The sequence below is a fragment of the Palaemon carinicauda genome, chromosome 3 (assembly GCF_036898095.1).
Source record: "Palaemon carinicauda isolate YSFRI2023 chromosome 3, ASM3689809v2, whole genome shotgun sequence".
NCBI classification, from domain to species: Eukaryota; Metazoa; Arthropoda; class Malacostraca; order Decapoda; family Palaemonidae; genus Palaemon; species Palaemon carinicauda.
In genome coordinates, this window is record NC_090727.1 from 127165344 (window position 1) to 127190343 (window position 25000).

General features: G+C 37.4%; 3 protein-coding genes across 3 annotated transcripts in view; 2 read left to right on the forward strand and 1 right to left on the reverse strand.

Annotated features, from left to right (window-relative positions):
* Positions 1-25000, forward strand: part of LOC137638483 (uncharacterized) — a 218822-nt gene that overhangs the window by 126916 nt on the left and 66906 nt on the right. The window lies entirely within an intron of this gene.
* LOC137638482 (tripartite motif-containing protein 59-like) overlaps positions 1-25000 on the reverse strand; it is a 234968-nt gene that overhangs the window by 105911 nt on the left and 104057 nt on the right. The gene's annotated exons all lie outside the window — the stretch shown is intronic.
* Positions 13452-18667, forward strand: LOC137637870 (peptidyl-prolyl cis-trans isomerase G-like). The gene is made up of 3 exons (XM_068369979.1): positions 13452-13617; positions 14812-14994; positions 17140-18667. Exons 1-3 carry the CDS (start codon positions 13507-13509, stop codon positions 17728-17730), a joined length of 885 nt encoding a protein of 294 aa, XP_068226080.1. The 5' UTR covers positions 13452-13506; the 3' UTR covers positions 17731-18667.

Below are 25000 nucleotides of genomic sequence, written 5' to 3' on the forward strand. Positions count from 1 at the left end.
AACTATGCGCCTCAGTTCAGACTTGCAACAAGTGGGGATAATCCCTATATTTGGCAATGCTGATTGAAATATTGCTGCCACTAATTTATAAGTCTTATTTTATTTTAATTGTACCGTAACCATATTAAGCACTAGCTCTCGGTAAGAACTAGTACTTTCAAAGATGTTAAATGGTCCAAGAACACCTAATGCTGACAGCAACCACGTCAGTAAAGGATCTTGATTATGGTTTTTCAGATAGGAATATTTTATGTAATATTTTCCCAATATAAAAAATTAATCATAAGATCTTATAGATATCTTTGAATAGTATTGATAAGGTATTATTTTCAATATTAATTTGAAGGAAATTATGAAAATAGATTTATTAAAGTAAATTTAGTTTCAAAAGAGAGATCCAATCAGAGAGAAGCTCAAATCCTTCGAGTCTGCGGGTTTTGAAGGCAACTGATGGAAGACCGTTCTATGCCTCAATATGGCACATCTCCCGAGAATGACTTTTGTTCTAAAATTATTCTAAAGCTCTCATTATGCTATAATTTTGGTTGAATAATCAAAATATTATCTAAATCAAAGTCAAAAGTAATAATTGTCTACAAATATCAACATTGCAAATGACATCAATGCAATACTTCATATAAATTAACATAATACTTTCTAATTTCTTATCTGCAAACTATGAATTCTAAGATACCCTGCAATTTCCTTCTAGTCGTCATTACGGGCTGCCAACGGTAGAGCCCGTGTCTTGCATAAGGCAAGGTAATCTTATACATACATTCTAGTCATATTATTCCCTCGATGGACTCTTCTCTATACTCACATTCCCGCCCATCATCTTGTCAATAAACACAAGGATGAGATTCTACCAGATTGTGAGGTTATTATATCAAGAGAATGTGAAAGAGGGAATGTTCATCTAAATCTACAAACTGGTGCAAAGCGGGACTTTTCAACGCTATTCCCAGTCTAGATTTGGCAGTAGGTTTGGTCTTGAATATTTACAACAAAAATGTCTTTAAAGTAATGAAGAAAAAAAATATATCAAAATGTTGATGGAGAAGAAAATATCTAAACAAAAAACAAGTAGAACAAGCAACAAGTAGACAATTTCTTGTCCAGTGCAGGACAAAGGCCTCATACATGACAATATTTATAGTGAGCTGTGTCCTAGCTTAAATTCCTTCAGTTACCCTCATGAAGGAACACAAGTTAAAGATAAAACTAAATCATGACAGATAGTTGCCTTTTATGTAGATCTCTGGTGGGGGGAGGGTAGATAGAATGTGAATGTTGTAAAAGGTTATACAACAAGAAGTGTCTTTATAGGCCCCAAAATCAGAGATAGTTATAAAAAAAATTGAAATGACTTTACCCTAATTGTATAGATGAAGCCAAGTAAAAAAAGCCACGACAATTATGCCAAAAAAGGATAATTCAATTGCAAGAAATATGTCTAATGCTAAAGGTAAGGAACCTCAATATTGACGTCAATGAGCTTTTAATACTAGAGATATGGCACCTCAAAATAGAGGTCAAAGAACTTCTAATGGTAAAAGTATGGAACTTCAAAATTAGATGTCAAAGACGCTCTAATGCTAGAAATAAAAAGCTACTAAAAAGAGGCCAAAGAACCTCTAATACTAGAGCTAAGGAATTTCAATATAGAGGTCAAAGAGCATCTAATACTAGAAGTATGGCACCTTCAACCAGAGGTCGAAGCAAAGCCTCCGATATTTAAAGTATCGCACCTGTAAATGGATGTCAAGGAACCTCTAATGCTGGAAGTAGGGTACTTCAAAAATGGAGCTTCCATATAGAAGTCAAGGAGCATCTAATACTAGAGGAATGGCACCTCAAAATAGAAGTCAAAGAACCTCTAATGCTAAAAGTGTGGTACTTCGAAAATAGCTGTCAAAGACCCTCTAATGCTAAAGGTAAAGATATAATGAATAAAGGTCAAAAAGCCTCTATTACTAGGAGTAAATAACTTCTATATAGAGGCCAAAGAGCCTCTAATACTAGAAGTAAAAGATGTAAGAAAAATATTCTCATAAAAGGGTAGAGAGGTCTGAGTTTGAAAATGGTTTGGTCATGTGGGGAAAATGGAGAAAATAGGTTGAGATCTAATACTAATGATGTTATAGAGTACAGGCTTGATATAAATGACTGGCACTGTGAAATGGGATACTTAGGAATGGCCTCAGTTAAGTGTTTAGTGTTTCAACCTTGATTTTACGGTTCAAGGAGAGATTTAGCAATAACTGGTGACATCTGGAGCCACATCTATTGTACACATTCATATATATATATATATATATATATATATATATATATATATATATATATATATATATAAATATATATATATATATATATATATATATATATATATATATATATATATATATATATATATATATATATAGTCGGCATAAAGGTTCCGGGAAAATTAAGCTCCACCCCCTGAAGATGTTGTAGCCAATCATGTTGTCTCACACCTGGCTATGACGTCATCAGGGGGTGAGCCTTATTTGCCCTGGAATCTCTGCGGCGACTTTAGTCAAAAGGACAAAGGCAAATCATTGTGTAGAGCATAGCATTATCATTAGTCATGAAAATTTATCTAAGTTGTGTATAGATAAAGTATGAAATTATTATTGTAATGAAATTGAAAGGATTAAACTCATTACATACTGCTCCAAAACTCAGAGCCTGTGCTGGTGTGAAGCTAATACAAGCAAAGCCATTTTGTAAATGCAGCATTTTATAGAAACCATTTGTGTATATAATTATTTAATAAGCTCTGTTTTTCAACTTGGTGATTAGGGTTAAATTGTATTGTAGATATTTTGTCTGTTTTACATGTAAACATTGTTCAGTCTTTTTTTGATAGTTACTGCTGTAATTTGTTTGTTAAGTGTTGAGTAGTTCTTGAAAAGATTGTTTATCCTGGTAGTTATCAGTGTTGGAATCACACTGTAACAATTATATGTTCTAGAAATAGGATCAAGGTTTTTGATGACTGACAGGGTAGAAGAAGTCTTCAAAGTGTAAAGAACATTTCTTTGGAAATTCGTTTCGCTTGTATTGGATGTAGCTTAGAGTAACACAGATGTAAGTTTATTTCTTTACTGAAATTTGTATATATTCTATTTCATGTTTGTGGTGTTTTGTAGTGAAATCAAACTATTCAATTCTTTGTTTATTATGGAATTTCTTTTTAACAAATTTAGTAAGTTTGTACTTTGTTGTTTTCAGTTTCTTGAACCTCGTCGCCCTGCACTACTAGCAAAGTACTCATCATTGGTTCTCTGGTCTTGGAGTACTGACCAACTACAGTATAAGTTTTTACAGTTATGGTCAACTTAAGTTGTAGTGCTTAGTGTTAAGTGATTTAAAGCTTTAAGTTGGTTTAAAGTGTCTTGTGATATCAACTTGAACTTTATATCAAATTTTTAATAAAGTGTGACGTGAGTAACAGTATCTGTCTATTCTCCATCTCATCCCTGTGGCTTTGAAGAAAACGGCAGCTACATTAGTTCAAGAAAATCTTGTGATTGAAAATGCCGGAATCTAGCGAAGTTGCTGTGTCTATAGTCAGTGAAGATTGTCTCGAAGTGATACAAGAGCAAATGAAAACTTTGAAAAATGCCCAAACTGCTGCTCTGTCTGCTGTGACCAAAAGGAGAAATGAGATCTTTAGACTAATGGATAATTGTGATAATCTCCATCTGGTGAAGTCTGAAATGATTATTTTCTGTAAATTACGTGATGAATATGATGAATGTTTTCAGCAATATGAGAAGCATTTAACAGATTCCAGTGAACGAAACACAGTAAATAAGAGATATTCAGAAAATACAGTATCCATTGATCGTTTCATTACAGAAATGAATAACTGGGTCAAGGAAAGTGAATTACAATTGACGGCAGACCTTGATAGAAAAAGTCTTTGTTCCTCATCCACTAGCAGGACCAAGTCCAGCAAAACTAGTGTAAGATCTGCTCGCCTCAAAGAGAAAGCTAGACTGGCAGAATTGATGGCTCAACATGCTATGAGAGAAAAGGCAAAAGTGATGGAAGAGCAAGAACTCAGACTTAAGCAGGAGAGGGAAGAGCAAGAATTTATACTTAGAAAAAAGCAAGAGCAATTGGAATTAGAAACAAAAATTGCAATGTCTCAAGCAAGAGAAAGAGTTTATGCTGAAGCTGACAATATTTCGGATATCGTGCCGAAAGATACTCCTTCCCAGTTGAATCCAAATGTAGACCCGTTCCAACCACAACCTTCGGATATAATAGAAGATACTCCTCAGTTGAAAGCGAACGTTCCCTGTAGTTCTAGCCAGTGTTGGTTCTCCGAGCCAAATCTTGATATGCAACTACAGTGCCAACAAGAGATGCTCCTGAAGACACAGCAGCACATGACTGCAGCAATGTTGCTTCCAAGCATAGAAGTACCAAAATTTAAAGGTGATCCTATTGAGTTTGCCAGCTTCATGATGGCATTTGATGCCAGAATTGCCCCAAATGCTTCGGGTGATGCTGATAAACTGTACTATTTGGATCAGCAACTTGAAGGGGAAGCCAAAGACTTGATAGGTGGATGCTTGTATATGAGTTCTTCAGAAGGATATACTACAGCTAGGAATTTGCTCAGTCAAGAGTATGGCGATCCCTACAAGGTGTCGATGGCATATATTAAGAAACTTATTTCTTCGTCTGCACTGAAACACGAAGATCCTCATAGCTTGTATACATTTGCTTTATTCCTTATTAAGTGCAGACATGCCATGACCAACTTGTCACACATGGAAGTACTAAATCATCTTCCTAACCTTCAAGCAGTTGTTAAAAAACTTCCGACATTTCTTCAGAACAAGTGGTGTAGCCTGGCTGGACATTTGAGGGAAGAAAAGGGAGGAGTTGATTTTGCAGATTTGGTTGAATTTGTTTATAAAAAGGCAAAGGCAGCAAACGACCCAGCATTCAGCAAGTTTGCTCTTCAAAATAATTACTCAAAGCCTGAAAACAACTCTGGTAGCTTCAAATTCAGATCTTGTCAACAAAAGAGCAAAAGTTCAAGCTTTGCTACCCAAGCAGAACTGAATCCAGAAAATAGAAAGACACCAATAGTGTCTGAGAAAGAGAAATCATGTCCAATGTGCAAGAAAAACCATGATCTTGACGATTGCTGGAATTTTGCTAAGAAGACCTCTGAAGAAAAAATAGATTTCCTTAAGGAGAGAAGGTTGTGTTTTGGATGCTTTGGTCTCAACCATACCTCTAAAGGATGTATGAAAAGGAAGCAATGTAAGACATGCTCTAAGAGGCATCCCACATCACTGCATATCGACGGATTCAAGCTACATAAAGAGAATGATAGCTCATCAAGCAAAGATGCAAGTGAAATTATTGTTAGCATATGTACTACCAATCATGTTAGTGAAGTAAATACAATATTACAGGCTATTCTCCCAGTAAAAGTATATCAGAAAGGAAACAAAGTAGTTTTGGACACTTATGCCTTTTTTGATAATGGCAGCACTGGATGTTTCATCACAGAGAGTTTACGAGAGCAGATAGGTGCATCTGGAACAGAGACATGTTTAAAGCTTCAAACCATGCATGGCGTAAACATTGTGAATACTTTGGCGGTTAATAATTTGTGTGTTACAGATATGGAAGGAAACAACACTATTGATCTGCCAAAAACCTTTACTCGTCAAGATATCCCAGTGAGTCATCAACAGATACCAAAACCAAAATTGCTCAAAAAGGTAGCCGGTCTGAGGAATATTGCTGATCTAATTCCTGATTATAGAGCAGATCTGGAGATTGGTTTGTTGATTGGCAGTAATTGCCCTAAAGCACTGCAACCATTAGAGGTGCTTCCAGCCAAGGGTCAAGATTCTTATGCAGTTCTTTACCACCATGGATGGACTGTTAGTGGACCTCCACATTTTAAATACTCTTCAGAGAAGAACAGTATTTCATGTCACCATGTCTTTCTTCAGGAAGTTGAAAGGGTAAAGGAATGTTTTCTTCTTGCAGCTGTGGTCCATATGTTTGAAAGAGACTTTAGTGAGAAAGATGTTGGTAGAGTTCCTGATGAGAAGGGTCTGTCACAAGAAGATCAACAGTTCCTCAAAGAAGTGGCAAAAAACATTCAGTTTACCAATGGACACTACCAGCTTCTCCTACCATTTAGAACCAATAAAGTTAACTTGGTAAACAATAGAGAACAGGCAGTGAAACGAGCACAATGGCAAAGAAGAAAAATGAAACTAAATCCAAAGTACCATGAAGATTATGTGGAATTTGTTGAGAAATTGGTGTCTGAAGGATATGCTTATAAGGTTCCGGAGGATCAGTCATATGATAAACAACCTGCATGGTATCTACCTCATCATGGTGTCTACCATCCAAAAAAGCCAAATAAGATTAGAGTAGTCTTTGACTGTAGTGCTAAATACCAGGGTAGTTCCCTTAATGACAAGTTGATGCAAGGTCCTGATATGACTAATTCCCTGATTGGAGTGCTCCTCAGATTTCGTCTAGAAAAGGTGGCCTTGATGGGAGACATAGAATCTATGTTTTACAAAGTTCAGGTACCAAAGGATCAACATAAATACCTAGGATTTTTATGGTGGCCTGGTGGTGAACTTGAAAGCGAACTTACAGAGTATCGGATGGGTGTTCACATCTTTGGAGCAGTATCATCACCTAGCATCGCCAATTATGCTTTGAGGGCAGTAGCTGACCATGCAAGAGATAAGTATGGTCCAGATGTAAAACACACCATTAAGACTAATTTTTATGTGGATGACTATTTAAAGTCTGTACCTTCAGAAGAGCAGGCATTAAGACTTGTGAAAGACGTTACAGCAGCATTGAAGGAAAGAGGTTTTCGGCTGACAAAGTTTGTGAGTAACAGCAGGCTGGTGTTGAAATCAATCCCACAAGAGGACCGTTCAAAAGATCTTCAAACATGTGATCTTGACTATGATGAACTTCATGTAGAAAGAGCTCTTGATCTTCAGTGGAATATTGAAAATTACTACTTTACTTTCTCCGCAAGCTTGGACCCAAAACCATTTACAAGGAGAGGTATTTTGTCAACAGTATGTTTCCTTTATGATCCTCTTGGTTTTGTGGCTCCTTTTCTTTTGCCAGCTAAGAGAATTCTTCGCGAAGTTTGTCAGGATAGCAGCTTGGGATGGGATGATGTTATTCCCGAAAAATACCTGAAGCCCTGGAGAAGGTGGCTTGATGATTTACCAATCCTGAGTAACTTAAAGATTCCAAGATGTGTCAAACCAAAGGAAATTGGTACAGTGACTTCCACACAGCTGCACATGTTTTCAGATGCTAGTAATGAAGGCTATGGTGCTGCATCATACATAAGACTTTCTGATAACAATGGGAGGATTTCTACTGCTCTGCTGATAGGAAAGTCTAGAGTGTGTCCTGTAAAGGCAACAACCATACCGCGACTGGAATTGACTGCTGCAGTGGTGTCCATAAATCTCGCACAACACATTTTGAAAGAGCTGCAGATTACAGTGGACCAGACATTCTATCACACAGATTCTACAACAGTTCTTCACTATATTTTTAATGATAGAAAGAGATTTCCTATATTTGTTGCAAATAGAGTGAAAGTAATCAAGGATTTCTCTGAAAATACACAGTGGATATATGTTCAGAGTAAAGAGAATCCTGCTGATATTGCATCAAGAGGTTTCACAAGTCAGCAAATGCTGAACAGTAACATTTGGTTTGATGGCCCATATTTTCTTAAAGGACCAGAGGAGCTGTGGAAAAATGATATGCCCCATGGTGTAGTTGAATTGGAAGGATCTACAAGTTTTGCAGTGCATCCAGAAGATGGGGAGGGAAATGCTGTTGATAAGTTTCTTGAGTATTATTCTTCATGGCATCGATTGAGGATGGCTGTTGCTGTGTATCACCGTCTTCTTTCCATACTGAAATCTAAGAGACAAGCTAGAATTAATGGTTCATTTACAGCAGAAGAATTAGATGCTGCTGAAAAAGCAGTCATCAGATATATTCAGAAGAAAACTTTTAGTTAGGAAGTGACACTCTTACAAAAGAGCGAAGGGTCAAGGGGCCGAGGACTTTGTAGTAGCAGTAGCATTTATAAACTAGATCCCTTCATTGATCCTAAAGACAGGCTTCTTCGCGTTAATGGACGGCTCTCCAAAGCAGAAATTTCAGCTGGCGAGAAACATCCAATGATATTACCTAGAAAGAGTCATATTACCACTTTGATTATCCGGTACACACATGAAAAATTAGCTCATGCTGGACGCAACCATGTGATGGCAAAACTTAGAGAACTTTACTGGATTATCCATACTAATGCAAGTGTCCGCCAGGTTCTACAAAGATGTGTCATTTGCAGAAAAATGAGAAGCCCTGTTCTAAACCAGGAGATGGCTGATTTACCATTGGAAAGAGTAATTCCAGCTGCTCCATTCACACACACAGGTGTTGACTTCTTTGGGCCACAGGAAGTCAAAGAAGGAAGGCAAATCAGGAAGAGGTATGGTGTATTATTTACTTGCTTGTTTACCAGAGCAATTCATATAGAGACACCCAATTCCTTAGACACATCGTCCTTCATAAATGCTTTAAGAAGGTTTGTTGCTAGAAGAGGAAATGTAAAGAAGATTGGGTGTGACAATGGGACAAACTTTCATGGAGCTGAGAAGGAGTTGAGGAAGTCACTGCAAGAGATGAATGATGATCAGGTCAGAGCTTTCCTCTCAAAAGAAAGCATCAGCTGGACCTTCAATCCCCCTACAGCTAGTCATATGGGAGGTGATGGGAACGTCAGATTAGAACTGTGAGAAAGGTCTTGACTCCTCTCTTCAAGGAACATGCTGGACGACTGGATGATGAGAGTTACCGCACTCTTCTCTCAGAAGTTGAGGCTATAGTGAATGACCGTCCTTTGACCACAGTCAGTGACAGCCCAGATGACTTACAACCACTCAGTCCAGCACAGCTTCTCACACAGAAATCAAGTGTTGTGATGCCACCACCTGGTGTTTTTCAGAAAGGAGATATGTATTTGAGACAGAGGTGGCGATATGTTCAATTCTTGGCTAACTTATTCTGGACTAGATGGCGAAGAGAATATTTGTCAACATTACAAGAGAGACAGAAGTGGAACAAGGAAAAGCGGCATCTTCAAGTTGGTGATATTGTCCTTGTAAAAGATGATAATCAGTTAAGGAGTAACTGGATGATGGGTCGTGTTATCAGCACTGGAAAGGACAGAACTGGTTTTGTACGTAGTGTAGTTTTAAAGACACAAACATCAGAGCTCCATCGACCCATTCAAAAGCTTGTTCTTCTCCTTGCAGTAGAGGAACAATGATCATAATAGTTATTTTTATTAGTATCAAAGGATTTGAGAGTATATTACATTTATTATAGATGTTATTTATATCACCTGCATTTATAGATATGATTGATTTTGATAAACAAATAATTTGTTTATAGGGCCGAGAATGTAAATGCAGCATTTTATAGAAACCATTTGTGTATATAATTATTTAATAAGCTCTGTTTTTCAACATGGTGATTAGGGTTAAATTGTATTGTAGATATTTTGTCCGTTTTACATGTAAACATTGTTCAGTCTTTTTTTGATAGTTACTGCTGTAATTTGTTTGTTAAGTGTTGAGTAGTTCTTGAAAAGATTGTTTATCCTGGTAGTTATCAGTGTTGGAATCACACTGTAACAATTATATGTTCTAGAAATAGGATCAAGGTTTTTGATGACTGACAGAGTAGAAGAAGTCTTCAAAGTGTAAAGAACATTTCTTTGGAAATTCGTTTCGCTTGTATTGGATGTAGCTTAGAGTAACACAGATGTAAGTTTATTTCTTTACTGAAATTTGTATATATTCTATTTCATGTTTGTGGTGTTTTGTAGTGAAATCAAACTATTCAATTCTTTGTTTATTATGGAATTTCTTTTTAACAAATTTAGTAAGTTTGTACTTTGTTGTTTTCAGTTTCTTGAACCTCGTCGCCCTGCACTACTAGCAAAGTACTCATCATTGGTTCTCTGGTCTTGGAGTACTGACCAACTACAGTATAAGCTTTTACAGTTATGGTCAACTTAAGTTGTAGTGCTTAGTGTTAAGTGATTTAAAGCTTTAAGTTGGTTTAAAGTGTCTTGTGATATCAACTTGAACTTTATATCAAATTTTTAATAAAGTGTGACGTGAGTAACAGTATCTGTGTCTATTCTCCATCTCATCCCTGTGGCTTTGAAGAAAACGGCAGCTACACATTTATTTACTGTAAAATGTACTAAACAATCTAGTCTTGTGAGTGATGTGTTACAAGCCCTAGAGCAAAGGGCTTATTTCATTATAAAAACTACAGTGTGAAATATAACCAAAATGAATAGGAGAAAACTGATTCTCTCTAGGCTCACATTTTACATTTGTTCACCCTCCTTAGCAACAAACATGGTACCACATTGCTGTGCTGATTCCTAACCTCTTGAACTAAGAATGGTCTTAAGAGATCAAAATTTTTTCTGCCTTTACATTTCTGCCTTTATATGTATTCATTAAAAACTGTAGCTTTTGATGATAAAATTTTAGATACAATTTTAATAATGCTCATGATTTTTTTATTCTAATTCCATGCACAGATCTCAAGCACCATTGAGAAATGGACTCCTTCAGGCAACCCATTAAATGTCACCCAGTTTAGATCCTCAGGAGTAATCCATTAATGCTATAGATATTTCATATCCAGTTGCTCATCCGCACACCACCTTTAAGTGACAGCTTCCTCTTCTTATGTGAAGACCAAAAAACCATGAATTCACCAACTCTAAGAACCAGAAGGGACCAGCTAGACGAATTTATCATGGGCAACAACGCTGCCTGTGAAGTTAGATTTGCCAGCTGCGAAGAAGTCAGCAACCGCATCAGGAGCGACATACAGAAGAACATCGAGACCAGGAGGAAGATTTTCCAGCTCAATAGGACCATAAGCAACGAGATCATCAGAATGAAGAACATCATTGAGAGAAACGAGAGAAAGGAGCAGTTTCTAGAAAACAAGAACTTCTTTCTTGGCGACCATCTGAAGGGGATGAAGAAGAAGGAGGCAAGACTGAGGTCGCTGAAGAAGGAACTTAAGAGAGCCAGGGACCTGAAGTCGGCCGCTCCTGTTATTTATTTCACAGAAGAGGCCCACGGGGATATAAACTCTTATCTGACGTACCTACTCTCAAGTTTATTAGTTTTCCATGAGCATATGTCCCCTAAATACTATAAACAACACAAACACACGCTACCGGGGCCTACGCGATGACACGCAGGGCAGCCGGTCGGGAATACGGTCCATCCCCAAAGGCCAAAGCAAAGTCCTTCAAAAAGAAGGCAACCGTGTTACCCCATACGAATGGGAAAAAAGCACGCTAATAGACATCATCATTGATGGTGGGTTGGTTTTAGATTGGACCCCCTTACATAGAAGGGGACCACGGGCTCTTGCACGAAGGCAGCCCGTAAGTAGGATAATCTTGTGAAAGAGCCAAATCATATCAAAACACGAAAGACGGACAGGAGGATGATGGGATGACGGCAACATGACGACCGAGGCCGGAGTCAGAAGTTCAGTCGAGGCGAGGTCGCCACAAAGCAGACAAGGCCTTCCCAAATCCGGTTCTTCTTCGGTCCTACAGAAATTAATTGTGTATGTGCATGTGCGCGCGCGTGTGTGCGTGTCAGGGGTATGTGCTTATACATTAGAACGGGTAATTAAAATTTTGTTTAAACATACACAAAGTTACTAATTGCAGGTCAGAAACGGAATTGAAGGTTATTTTTATCCTTTTATTTGGGGGAAAACAACTTGGTTACTCCTCTTCGATTTCCTTCCTAATCTAGCTAGCTTTACTTAAAAGGAGGGAGGATGTGACTAATCGAGTGACATTTGGAAAGGCTCACACTACAGCTATAAACACAGCAATTCTTTTATAAAATGAGACAGATTGATAGAACAATTACAATTGAATTTCTTTTTCATAAGAAATCCCTCTTTAAATGACATCATGGCACAGCTGCCCTTTTTTATATATTATTATTATTATTATTATTATTATTATTATTATTATTATTATTATTATTATTATTACTTGCTAAGCTACAACCCTAGTTTGAAGAGCAGGATGCTATAAACCAGGGGCTCCAACAGAGAAAAGAGCCTAGCGAGGATAGGAAACAAGGAAAAAATGAAATATCTTAATTACAGTAACAACATTAAAATAGATATTTCCTAAATAACCTATAAAAACTTCAACAAAGCAAGAGGAAGAGAAATAACATAGAATACTGTGCACGAGTGTGCCCTCAAGCAAGAGAACTCTAATGATAGATTATTACTATCCACGCATTCAGGGGGATAGGTGGTCTCTAAGAGTTTTTAACGTCATGATCATTTATATTTATAATAGTTTTGTGACTAACACACGCTGTTTTGATCATTTGAAATACTGAGCCACAAATAGCCATAGTATTTACTTCACACTTCCTTAGAAAGAAATATATCTACAGGACAGGATTCGAACTTATACATTTGAATACATGCTATGTACCTACCTATCTATCCAGCTGTATATATATATATATATATATATATATATATATATATATATATATATATATATATATATATATAGTACAGTATATTTCTACATATATATAACTATATATATATATATATATATATATATATATATATATATATATATATATATATACAGTATATTTTTATATATATGCATATATATAACTATATATATATATATATATATATATATATATATATATATATATATATATATATATATATATATAATATATATATATATATATATATATATATATATATACATAACTACATGTATATATATAATTATATATACAGTATATTTCTATATATATGCATATATATATATATATATATATATATATATATATATATATATATATATATATATATATATATATATATATATATATGTATATATATATATATATACTATATATATATATATATATATATATATATATATATATATATATATATATATATATATATATATATATATATATATATATATATATATATATATATATATATACATATTATGCACCTGTTTCTAGGCCCACCTCTGATCAAGATCAACAAATCTGGTAACAGGAAATTCTCGTATTTCCAGGGGGCATCCTCTTACCCCTTCCCCCCCCCCCCCCCTCCCCCCACACCCAGTATGAGCTTACTTGTCGTCACGGGGTAAAAAGAAAGTCAATACGACATTTACCTCCTGGTGACATAATCATGACCTTCCTCATATAAACATTTGCCTGGTCTCCACAGAATGTTCAAGATAACGAGAAGAAATTCGAAATCATCCATGATGTGCTCAGCTCTAGAGAAATGGGATGCAAAGACATTGCCACAGAAGAGACGTCTGATTTGGACCGAGATGGATACCTCACGTTACTGCCTTCGTGTGGTCGAGAGGAGACCATACCAGGTGTACTGAAGGTAATATCATAATGCAGTCTATGTTAAACAGGGGGACATGAATCTTTTCATAGTTTAGGTAGTAGGTTGGCCAGGGCACCAGCCATTCGTTGAGATATAATAATAATAATAATAATAATAATAATAATAATAATAATAATAATAATAATAATAATAATAATAACAATGATAATAATAATCTTTATTTCAGCAAAAGCCAGAGAGTTATTATTTTTATTATTATTATTATTATTATTATTATTATTACTTGCTAAGCTACAACCCTAGTTGGAAAAGCAGGATGCTATAAAACCAGGGGCTCCAGCAGGGAAAATAGCCAAGTGAGGAAAGGAAACAAGGGAAAATCTAAATATTTAAGAATAGCAACAACATTTAAATAAATATTTCCTAAGTAACCTATATAAACTTTAACAAAACAAGAGGAAGAGAAATAAGATAGAATAGTGTGCCTGAGTGTACCCTCAAGCAAGATAACTTTGACTGGCCAGACAGTATTACATTGGATTCTTCTCTCTGGTTACGGTTCATTTGCCCTTTGCCTAAACATACACTGAATAATCTGGCCTATTCTTTACATAATCTTCTCTGACCTCATATACCTGACAACACTAAGATCACAAAACAATTCTTCTCCACCCAAGGGGTTACTGCACTGTAATTGTTCAGTGGCTACTTTCCTTTTGGTAAGGGTAGAAGAGACTCTTTAGCTATGGTAAGCAGCTCTTCTAGGAGAAGGACACTCCAAAATGAAATCATTGTTCTCTACCATGGTCTTCCGCCATCTTGGGTTAGAGTTCTCTTGCTTGAGGGTAAACTCAGTCTATGTTGAACAGGCTGACATAAGTCTTTTTATAGTTGATATATGAAATATCTGTTTTGATGTTATTACTGTTTTTACAATATCTTATTTTAATTGTTCCTTATTTCCTTTCCTCACAGGGCTATTTTTCCTTGTTGGAGCCCTTTGGCTTATAGCATCTTGCTTTTTCAACTAACTTTATAGCTTAGCTAGTAATAATAATAATAATAATAATAATAATAATAATAATAATAATAAGAAGAAGAAGAAGAAGAAGAAGAAGAATTTATAATAATGATAATAATAATAAAAATAATAATAATAATAATAATGATAATAATAATAAATAACGAATACCTAACATTCAAGAAAATCCTTTACGTCCCTCACTACAGGCAGAAGACTTGCAGGAAATGTCATGTGATGTGGAGGATCTGATCACTCAGCAGAAATTATTTGCCATCCAGGTCTGCAAAGGAAAGCAGAGATTCGCTGACATCTGGTTCTCCGAGGGCAATGAACTGCTACTTGGTCACTTGCGGGAGGGCAATCTGCCTCTGTATGCCCAGACAATTGAGGTAAGGTGTTCGTTCTTTCGTTCGTTTTTAGCAAGACACACGGGGCTCTTGCCCTAAAGCCCCTATTACACGTATCCGGTTTCCTACGGCCAGCCTGGCCTACGGGGCCGTAGGAAAATTCAGGCTTACGGGTAGAGCTATTACACGTATTTGAACGGCCGGAGGCAACAAGTGGGTCAGTGTGACACTGTTTGTGGTGGAGGAGTGACATGTCTTATCTCGACGACATTCTCGTTCCTATTGCTCTAGCGTGCTACTTGAAGGTGAAAACAAGAAAAGGGAAGATTTGGTTCAAACAATGGCTGCATAAACGACAAAAATACTCTCATGCTAACTTAATGAAGGAACTACCACTAGAAAAAGATGACTGGTTTAACTACATGCGAATGGATCACGACATATATTTGGAACTCTTAAGTCAGGTATCACCTTTAACAGAAAAAAAGGACACTTGCATGAGAGAAGCAAATAGTCAACATGAGCACCCTTCAGCCACTCAGACTGATGTCATACCATATGGTGAGCAATTACACGCTACGTCCTCGGTCCTGACTACGACGGCCGTACGGCCAACTTTAGTACTGGCGAAAGTTCATCCGGCCGGCCGTGGGTGAGCTTTCATACAGCCAATTTGCTATCACACGCTCCCGTTTGAACATATGCTAGCATCGCGACCGACGGTGCCGTAGGAAACCGGATAAGTGTAATAGGCCTTTAAGGCAGCCCGGAAGAGAGAAGTGAGTGAGGTAAGGGCATCTACTATCAACATAGCTTTGGATGGTCTATGGTCGATATTGTGTCGTTAAAAAACTAAACTAATCTTAGGCTGCTGAAAATTTAGTATCGACGTAGCTTTAGATGGTCTATGGCCTATATTGTGTCGTTAAAAAACTAAGCTACTCTTAGGCTGCAGAAAATTTAGTATCAACATAGCTTTAGATGGTCTATGGCCGATATTGTGTCGTTAAAAAAACTAAGCTACTCTTAGGCTGCAGAAAATTTAGTCTCAACATAGCTTTAGATGGTCTATGGCCGACATTGTGTCGTTAAAAAAACTAAGCTACTCTTAGGCTGCAGAAAATTTAGTATCAACATAGCTTTAGATGGTCTATGGCCGATATTGTGTCGTCAAAAAACTAAGCTACTCTTAGGCTGCAGAAAATTTAGTATCAACATAGCTTTAGATGGTCTATGGCCGGCATTGTGTCGTTAAACAGCCTAAGCTAATTTTAGGCTGCTAAAAATTTAGTATCAACATACTGTAGCTTTAGATGGTCTATGGCCGACATTGTGTCGTTAAACAGCCTAGGCTAATTTTAGGCTGCTGAAAATTTAGTATCAACATAGCTTTAGAAGGTCTATTGCCGATATTGTGTCGTTAAACAGCCTAAGCTAATCTTTAGCTTCTAAAAGTTTAGCATTGACATAGTTTTAGCTGCTCTATTATAGATATTGGGTCGTTAAACAACCTAATCTGTTAAAAGCTAAAGCTAAATATTTAGCATGAGTTGCTTTATTTTATTTAGTTTATTTTGCTTTCCTTCTTTCCCTCTTTGCCTAAGAACACGGAAATTTATGTAATATAGTCTTAGTAATAACAGTCATGTTAAGTTGAATTGAATATAAAATTTAGGCCTTAAGCCAGACACTGGGGTATCAAAGGCCATTCAGCGCTGTATAATGCAAATTAATCAACCATACCTTTACTCTCACATTTGGTATCATTTTTACTTCTAAAACTAATCACACAACTTTCATACAATAATATCCAAATGCAAAATAAGGAGGGATTGAAAGGATTTAAAAAAAGATAGTGGAATTATTTAAAGTTCATGATATAAACTAATACACTGTATAGATTTTTTTTCAAGTTCAGGGTATTACAATTTTCCCCAAGTGCATAAGTAAATGGTCTTAGAATTGCATGAAGTAATCACAATGCATAGAAAGTCCATTCCTTTTCCCTTTTTCAAAGTAAGTTAAAGTAAATTACAATTACATTCATTTACGGGCTGCCAACGCAAGAGACCCTATCTTGCATAAGGCAAGGCAATCTTTACAGAGCAGAACAGAACCATTCCTTGAATAAAACTTAGTAACATGTAGAGTGTTGAACCCTTACTGATGATTCCTCAACCCCAACAGCACAGTGAAGCCATGAAGCTTGTGGACCCATCATCAACACTGACATTTCTGGAGTTGAGCAAAATCAGGTCAAGTCTTGGGAGAGTCTATATCCACCTTTTCCCTGATAACTGCAGATGTCAGCAATTCTTATCCCTCTGCACCGGAGACAAGGGACCCTCGTACGCCAACACGAGACTTCTAGAAGTTGGAAATGGAAAAAGGGAGTATATTCGCTGTGGAGTCTATGAGAACAACAACGGTACTGGAGGGGAGACGTGGTTCCCAAACATTTTCACAGAAAAAGAATCCGCGAATCCCTGCGGATGCTCTGCTGGGTCTGTACTGGGAGAAGTGCCCGGTCAATTGGAAACTGGCAGCCAGTTTATCATTTGCCTCCGTGACATCACAGACCACCATGAAAAGTGTAGTTTTTCAGCGTTTGGAAAAGTGCACGAAGGCTTGGATGTTCTGACTCATGCGATATGCCAACACCGAAACGTGTCTGAAATCTCCATCCAGGGATGTGGTGTTATTCTTTCAAGATTACGGCTAAATCAAAGTCGTACCAGAGCAATGTCCGACGCGTCAAGTCTAGACCGTTCTTTTTAGGTTCAAGGTTTTCTTCACTAAGATACATTGAAGGAAATTATTGTATTACAAAGAAAAATTACTTCCAGAACATGTATGATTCTAGAATAAATCAAATGAGCATTTACTCCAATTCTAGAATAAATCAAATGAGCATCTTCTCCCCATCCATTTAAATCAAGTGAGCATTACCTCTAAATCTAAGAAAAATCAAATGAGCATCTTGTATCCACCCATCTAAATCAAATGATTGTTTCCTCTAATTCTAGAATGTATCAAATGAGCATCTTGTCTCCATCCATTTAAATCAAGTGATCATTTACTCTAATTCTAGAATGAATTTAATGAACATTTACTCTAATTCTAGAATGAATTAAATGAACATTTACTCTAATTCTAGAATAAATCAAATGAACGTCTTGTCTCCATCCATTTTAAATCAAATGAGCATTTATTCTAATTCTAGAATAAATCAAATGATAATTTCCTCTAATTCTAGAATAAATCAAATGACAATTTCCTCTAATTCTAGAATACATCAAATGATCATTTTCTCCAATTTTAGAATCAAATGGCCATTCCCTTTAATTCTAGAATAGATCAATTGATAATTCCCTCTAATCCTAGAATAAATCAAATGATAATTTCCTCTAATTCTCGAATAAATCAAATAATCATTTCCTCTAATTCTAGAATCAAGTGACTATTTCCTCTAATTCTAGAATCAAGTGACTATTTCCTCTAATACTAGAATCAAGTGACTATTTCCTCTAATACTAGAATCAAGTGACTATTTCCTCTAATACTAGAATCAAGTGACTATTTCCTCTAATACTAGAATCAAGTGACTATTTCCTCTAATACTAGAATCAAGTGACTATTTCCTCTAATTCTAGAATCAAGTGACTATTTCCTCTAATTCTAGAATAGATCAAATGAGCATCTAAAAAAAAAAAAATCCATCATTTCTTTCTTTTGTGTTCTTTTTATTAGCATTGATTACATTACCTGTAATTGACCAAGTAATTTTTGCTTGTAATTATGATGAGTTACATCAGCTATGTATGTGCGCAATAGAAAATAAAACAGGTTGTAGATATTCGTTAATAACCAATGTTTTGGATTCTATTACATGTTCCTTGTCACGTGATACGCCATTATTATTATTATTATTATTATTATTATTATTATTGTTGTTATTATAAATATAATTATAATTTAATTATAATTATAATCATAATTATAAGTATTATCATTATTATTATTATTATTATTATTATAGTTATAGTTATAGTTATAGTTAAAGTTGTTGTTGTTGTTATAACTAATTGGAAACGCTGGCTACGACACGTTTAAGGGTTCCAACGGGGAAAATAGCCCGGTGAGGAAAGGAAATAGCAAATGAACTATACATTGCAGCAAATGTTTTTTTTATTGAACAGGCGGACATAAGTCTTTTTATAGTTTATATAAAATCAAAATCAAAATCAAGCCATTGTTCTCTAGTCTTGGTTAGTGCCATAGCCTCTGTACCATGGTCTTCCATTGACTTGGGTTAGAGTTCTCTTGCTTGAGGGTACACTCGGACACACTAGTCTATCTAATTTCTTTTCCTCTTATTTAGTTAAAGTTTTATAGTTTATATAGAAAATATTTATTTTGGTGTTGTTACTCTTCTTCGGATATTTTATTTTACCTTGTTTTCTTTCTTCGCTGGGCTGTTTTCCCTGTCGGGGTCCCCTGTGCTTGTAGCGTCCTGCTTTTCCAGCTAGGGTTGTGGCTTGGTGGGTGATGATGGTAATAATAATAATAGTATATCTGTTTTGACGTTGTTACTGTTTTTAGAATGATTTATTGTTAATTCTTTCTCATCATTTATTTATTTCCTTATCACATTTCCTCACTGGGCTATTTTTCCCTATTGGAGCCCTTGGGCTTATAGCATCTTGCTTTTCCAACTAGGGTTGTAGCTTGGCTAGTAATAATGATAATAATTATAACAAATGAATATGAAATATATATTAGTTTAAGATAAAAAACAAGGTTAAAATAGATGTCATATGTAAAAAAAAGGAAGACTGATTTACGACATAAATACAATAACTGCACATTGCAAGTACTGTAGTGATATGCTTTCAACCACCAGACTAGGAAGATCATTCCAGAATCTGGTCATAGCTCGGCTAAAACTTCTCGAATGCTGTGCAGTATTAAGCCTTATGATGGAGAAGGCTATACTGTTAGAATTAACTGCATACCCAGTATTACGTACAGGATGTAACAGTCTGGGAAGATCTGAATGCAATGGATGGTAAAAATTATGAAAAATCTCATGCAACATGAATAAAGAAATACATGGCCGACGTTACCAGAGATTAATATCTGGATCAAGAATAAGGAATTTAAGAGACCCCAAGTTCCTGTCCAACAATTTAACATGAGAGACAGTAGCTGAAGACCAGACAGGAGAACAATTGTCGAAAAGAGACCCTAAAAAATGTCTGAAAGCCACGTTGAACATTTTGAAATGTTTCAGAGAAACTTCTGGCAATAATCTTTTAACACGACCGAGGACCTTTTCTTTTGCATTTTTATTTTCAAGGATGGAAACCTTTGTTCCTGTTGATAAAGTCAGTATATGGTCTGTTAGCACACGCGGAAACGATCTATGTACCCAGGAATTGGTTTTGTAGTGACTATAGCTTTCTAAAACAGTTACAAACATTATATAGGCTGTCTTAGGGGAAAGAACTAACAGTGATTGGAGCCTATTTGCTGTCTTAGGGGAAAGAACTGCCAGTGATTGGCGCCTATTTGCTGTATTAGGGGAAAGAACTGCCAGTGATTGGCGCCTATTTGCTGTCTTGGGGAAAGAACTGCCAGTGATTGGAGCCTATTTGCTGTCATAGGGGAAAGAACTGCCAGTGATTGGAGAATATTTGCTGTCTTAGGGGAAAGAACTGCCAGTGATTGGCGCCTATTTACTGTCTTGGGGAAAGAACTGCCAGTGATTGGCGCCTATTTGCTGTCTTAGGGGAAAGAACTGCCAGTGATTGGCGCCTATTTGTTGTCTTGGGGAAAAAACTACCAGTGATTGGAACCTATTTGCTGTCTTGGGGGAAAGAACTGCCAGTGATTGGAGCCTATTTGCTGTCGTGGAGAAAGAACTGCCAGTGATTGGCGCCTATTTGATGTCTTGGGGAAAGAACTGCCAGTGATTGGAGCCTATTTGCTGTCTTGGGAAAAGAACTACCAGTGATTGGCACTTATTTGCTATCTTGGGGAAAAACCTACCAGTGATTGGCGCCTATTTGCTGTCTCGGGGAAAGAACTGCCAGTGATTGGAGCCTATTTGCTGTCGTGGAGAAAGAACTGCCAGTGATTGGAGCCTATTTGCTGTCTTGGGGAAAGAACTGCCAGTGATTGGAGCCTATTTGCTGTCTTTGGGAAAGAGCTGCCAGTGATTGGAGCCTATTTGCTGTCTTGGGGAAAGAACTGCCAGTGATTGGAACCTATTTGCTGTCTTGGGGGAAAGAACTGCCAGTGATTGGAGCCTATTTGCTGTCGTGGAGAAAGAACTGCCTGTGATTGGAGCCTATTTGCTGTCTTGGGGAAAGAACTGCCAGTGATTGGAGCCAATTTACTGTCGCAGAGAAAGAACTGCCAGTGATTGGAGCCTATTTGCTGTCTTGGGGAAAGAACTACCAGTGATTGGAGCCTATTTGCTGTCGTGGAGAAAGAACTGCCAGTGATTGGAGCCTATTTGCTGTCTTGGGGAAAGAACTCCCAGTGATTGGCGCCTATTTGCTGTCTTGGGGAAAGAACTGCCAGTGATTGGAGCCTATTTGCTGTCGTGGAGAAAGAACTGCCAGTGATTGGAGCCTATTTGCTGTCTTTGGGGAAATATCTGCCAGTGATTGGAGCCTATTTGCTGTCTTGGGGAAAGAACTGCCAGTGATTGGCGCCTATTTGCTGTCTTGGGGAAAGAACTGCCAGTGATTGGAGCCTATTTGCTGTCTTGGGGAAAGAACTGCCAGTGATTGGAGCCTATTTGCTGTTTTGGGGAAAGAACTGCCAGTGATTGGAGCCTATTTGCTGTCTTGGGGAAAGGACTGCCAGTGATTGGAGCCTATATGCTGTCTTGGGGGAAAGAACTGCCAGTGATTGGAGCCTATTTGCTGTCTTGGGAAAAGAACTGCCAGTGATTGGAGCCTATTTGCTGTCTTGGGGAAAGAACTGCCAGTGATTGGAGCCTATTTGCTGTCTTGCGAAAAGAACTGCCAGTGATTGGCGCCTATTTGTTGTCTTAGGGAAAGAACTGCCAGTGATTGGAGCCTATTTGCTGTCTTGGGGAAAGAACTGCCAGTGATTGGTGCCTATTTTCTGTCGTGGAGAAAGAACTGCCAGTGATTGGAGCCTATTTTCTGTCTTGGGGAAAGGACTGCCAGTGATTGGGGCCTATTTGCTGTCTTGGGGAAAGAACTGCCAGTGATTGGAGCCTATTTGCTGTCTTGGGGAAAGAACTGTCAGTGATTCCAGCCTATTTGCTGTCTTGGGGAAAGAACTGCCAGTGATTAGAGCCTATTTGCTGTCTTGGGGAAAGGACTGCCAGTGATTGGAGCCTATATGCTGTCTTGGGGAAAGAACTGCCAGTGTTTGGAGCCTACTTGCTTTCTTGGGGAGAGAACTGCCAGTGATTGGAGCCTATTTGCTGTCTTGGGGAAAGAAGAACTAGTGATTCCAGTCTATTTGCTGTCTTGGGGAAAGAACTGCCAGTGATTAGAGCCTTTTTGCTGTCTTGGGGAAAGGACTGCCAGTGATTGGAGCCTATTTGCTGTCTTGGGGAAAGAACTGCCAGTGATTGGAGCTTATTTGCTGTCTTGGGGAAAGAACTACTAGTGATTCCAGCCTATTTGCTGTCTTGGGGAAAGAACTGCCAGTGATTGGAGCCTATTTGCTGTCTTGGGGAAAGGACTGCCAGTGATTGGAGCCTATATGCTGTCTTGGGGAAAGAACTGCCAGTGTTTGGAGCCTATTTGCTTTCTTGGGGAGAGAACTGCCAGTGATTGGAGCCTATTTGCTGTCTTGGGGAAAGAACTGCCAGTGATTGGAGCCTATTTGCTTTCTTGGGGAAAGAACTGCCAGTGATTGGAGCCTATTTGCTGTCTTGGGGAAAGAACTGCCAGTGATTGGCGCCTATTTGCTGTCTTGGGTAAAGAACTGCCAGTGATTGGAGCCTATTTGCTGTCTTGGGGAAAGAACTGCCAGTGATTGACGCCTATTTTCTGTCGTGGAGAAAGAACTGCCAGTGATTGGAGCCTATTTGCTGTCTTGGGGAAAGGACTGCCAGTGATTGGAGCCTATTTACTGTCTTGGGGAAAGAACTGCTAGTGATTGGCGCCTATTTGCTGTCTTGGGGAAAGAACTGCCAGTGATTGGAGCCTATTTGCTGTCTTGGGGAAAGAACTGCTAGTGATTGGCGCCTATTTGCTGTCTTGGGGAAAGAACTGCCAGTGATTGGAGCCCATTTACTGTCTTGGGGAAAGAACTGCCAGTGATTGGCACCTATTTGTTGTCTTGCGGAAAGAACTGCCAGTGATTGGAGCCTATTTGCTGTCTTGGGGAAAGAACTGTCAGTGATTGGAGCCTATTTTCTGTCTTGGAGAAAGGACTGCCAGGGATTGGAGCCTATATGCTGTCTTGGGGAAAGAACTGCCAGTGATTGGAGCCTATTTGCTGTCTTGGGGAAAGAACTGTCAGTGATTGGAGCCTATTTTCTGTCTTGGAGAAAGGACTGCCAGTGATTGGAGCCTATTTGCTGTCTTGGGGAAAGAACTGCCAGTGATTGGAGCCTATTTGCTGTCTTGGGGAAAGAACTGCTAGTGATTGGCGCCTATTTGCTGTCTTGGGGAAAGAACTGCCAGTGATTGGAGCCCATTTACTGTCTTGGGGAAAGAACTGCCAGTAATTGGCACCTATTTGTTGTCTTGCGGAAAGAACTGCCAGTGATTGGAGCCTATTTGCTGTCTTGGGGAAAGAACTGTCAGTGATTGGAGCCTATTTTCTGTCTTGGAGAAAGGACTGCCAGGGATTGGAGCCTATATGCTGTCTTGGGGAAAGAACTGCCAGTGATTGGCGCCTATTTGCTGTCTTGGGGAAAGAACTGCCAGTGATTGGGGCCTATTTGCTGTCTTGGGGAAAGAACTGCCAGTGATTGGCGCATGTTTATTGTCTTGGGGAAAGAACTGCCAGTGATTGGAGCCTATTTGCTGGCTTGGGGAAAGAACTGTCAGTGATTGGAGCCTATTTGCTGTCTTGGGGAAAGAACTGCTAGTGATTGCAGCCTATTTGCTGTCTTGGGGAAAGAACTGCTGGTGATTGGAGCCTACTTCTACAACTTTTAGAAGTAGCCGTTCAATAATGAACTTTGACATCTATTTAGATAACTGTTTTTAGTGGAGTATTATTTAGCATCAAGGACAAAATCTCATGGCTGTAATCAACATGAATATTTACTATAGGATTTCTGGTCTCTGACACACAGCTGATGTGCATTCATTTTATTAATATCAATTGCAAGCATACAACCGTAGTTGGAAAAGCAGGACGCTTTGAGCCCAGAGGTTCCAACAGGGAAAATAATTTTTTCAGATTAGTTAAGGTTAAAATCTTTTAATGTTTAATTCACCTTGAGAAGAGATAATTCACTAACCAGCCACAAGGATAAATACACAGTTAAATTATACACGTTTGAAATAAAAGAAACAATTTGTGAAAATTTTTATACATTTATTTCTCAAGTAAATAATAGTTATAACAAAATTCTACATAAAACTAGTTTGTTTTTAGATGTACTTATATTCTATAAGACAAAAGAAAACCATTGTGAATAAGTCATAAAATAAAAAGACTTTTTGCCTTTACATTAAATTCTGTCAGCACTGTAAATATTGATATCTTGTTTGCTTTACTAGAAAAGGACATTTTAATATTTTTATTAACAACTTCGAACTACATTCTATATGCAATAGCAACAGAGGCTGAAATTAACTAGCTTTTATAAGAAAAACCCACTCAATATTTCTAATAACTGTAAACATCACTTTGGAGATAATTATTTGAAATAATTAGCAGTCACAATAACTAACTGAAACAGAGCTAGCCATCATTTTGGACATATTTAGCATTCAAAATATCTAACTGAAACAGAGCTAAATATCATTTTGGAAATAATTATCATTCACAATATCTACCTGAAACAGAGCTAGCCATCATTTTGGAAATAATTATC

Bases quoted from the DNA above. Each gene is read 5' to 3' on its own strand.
- LOC137637870 (XM_068369979.1), top strand. From the start codon at position 13,507: ATGGGATGCAAAGACATTGCCACAGAAGAGACGTCTGATTTGGACCGA. The intron at 13,618-14,811 runs GTAATATCATAA...CCCTCACTACAG, and splicing joins CCATACCAGGTGTACTGAAG to GCAGAAGACTTGCAGGAAAT. The intron at 14,995-17,139 runs GTAAGGTGTTCG...CAACCCCAACAG, and splicing joins TGTATGCCCAGACAATTGAG to CACAGTGAAGCCATGAAGCT.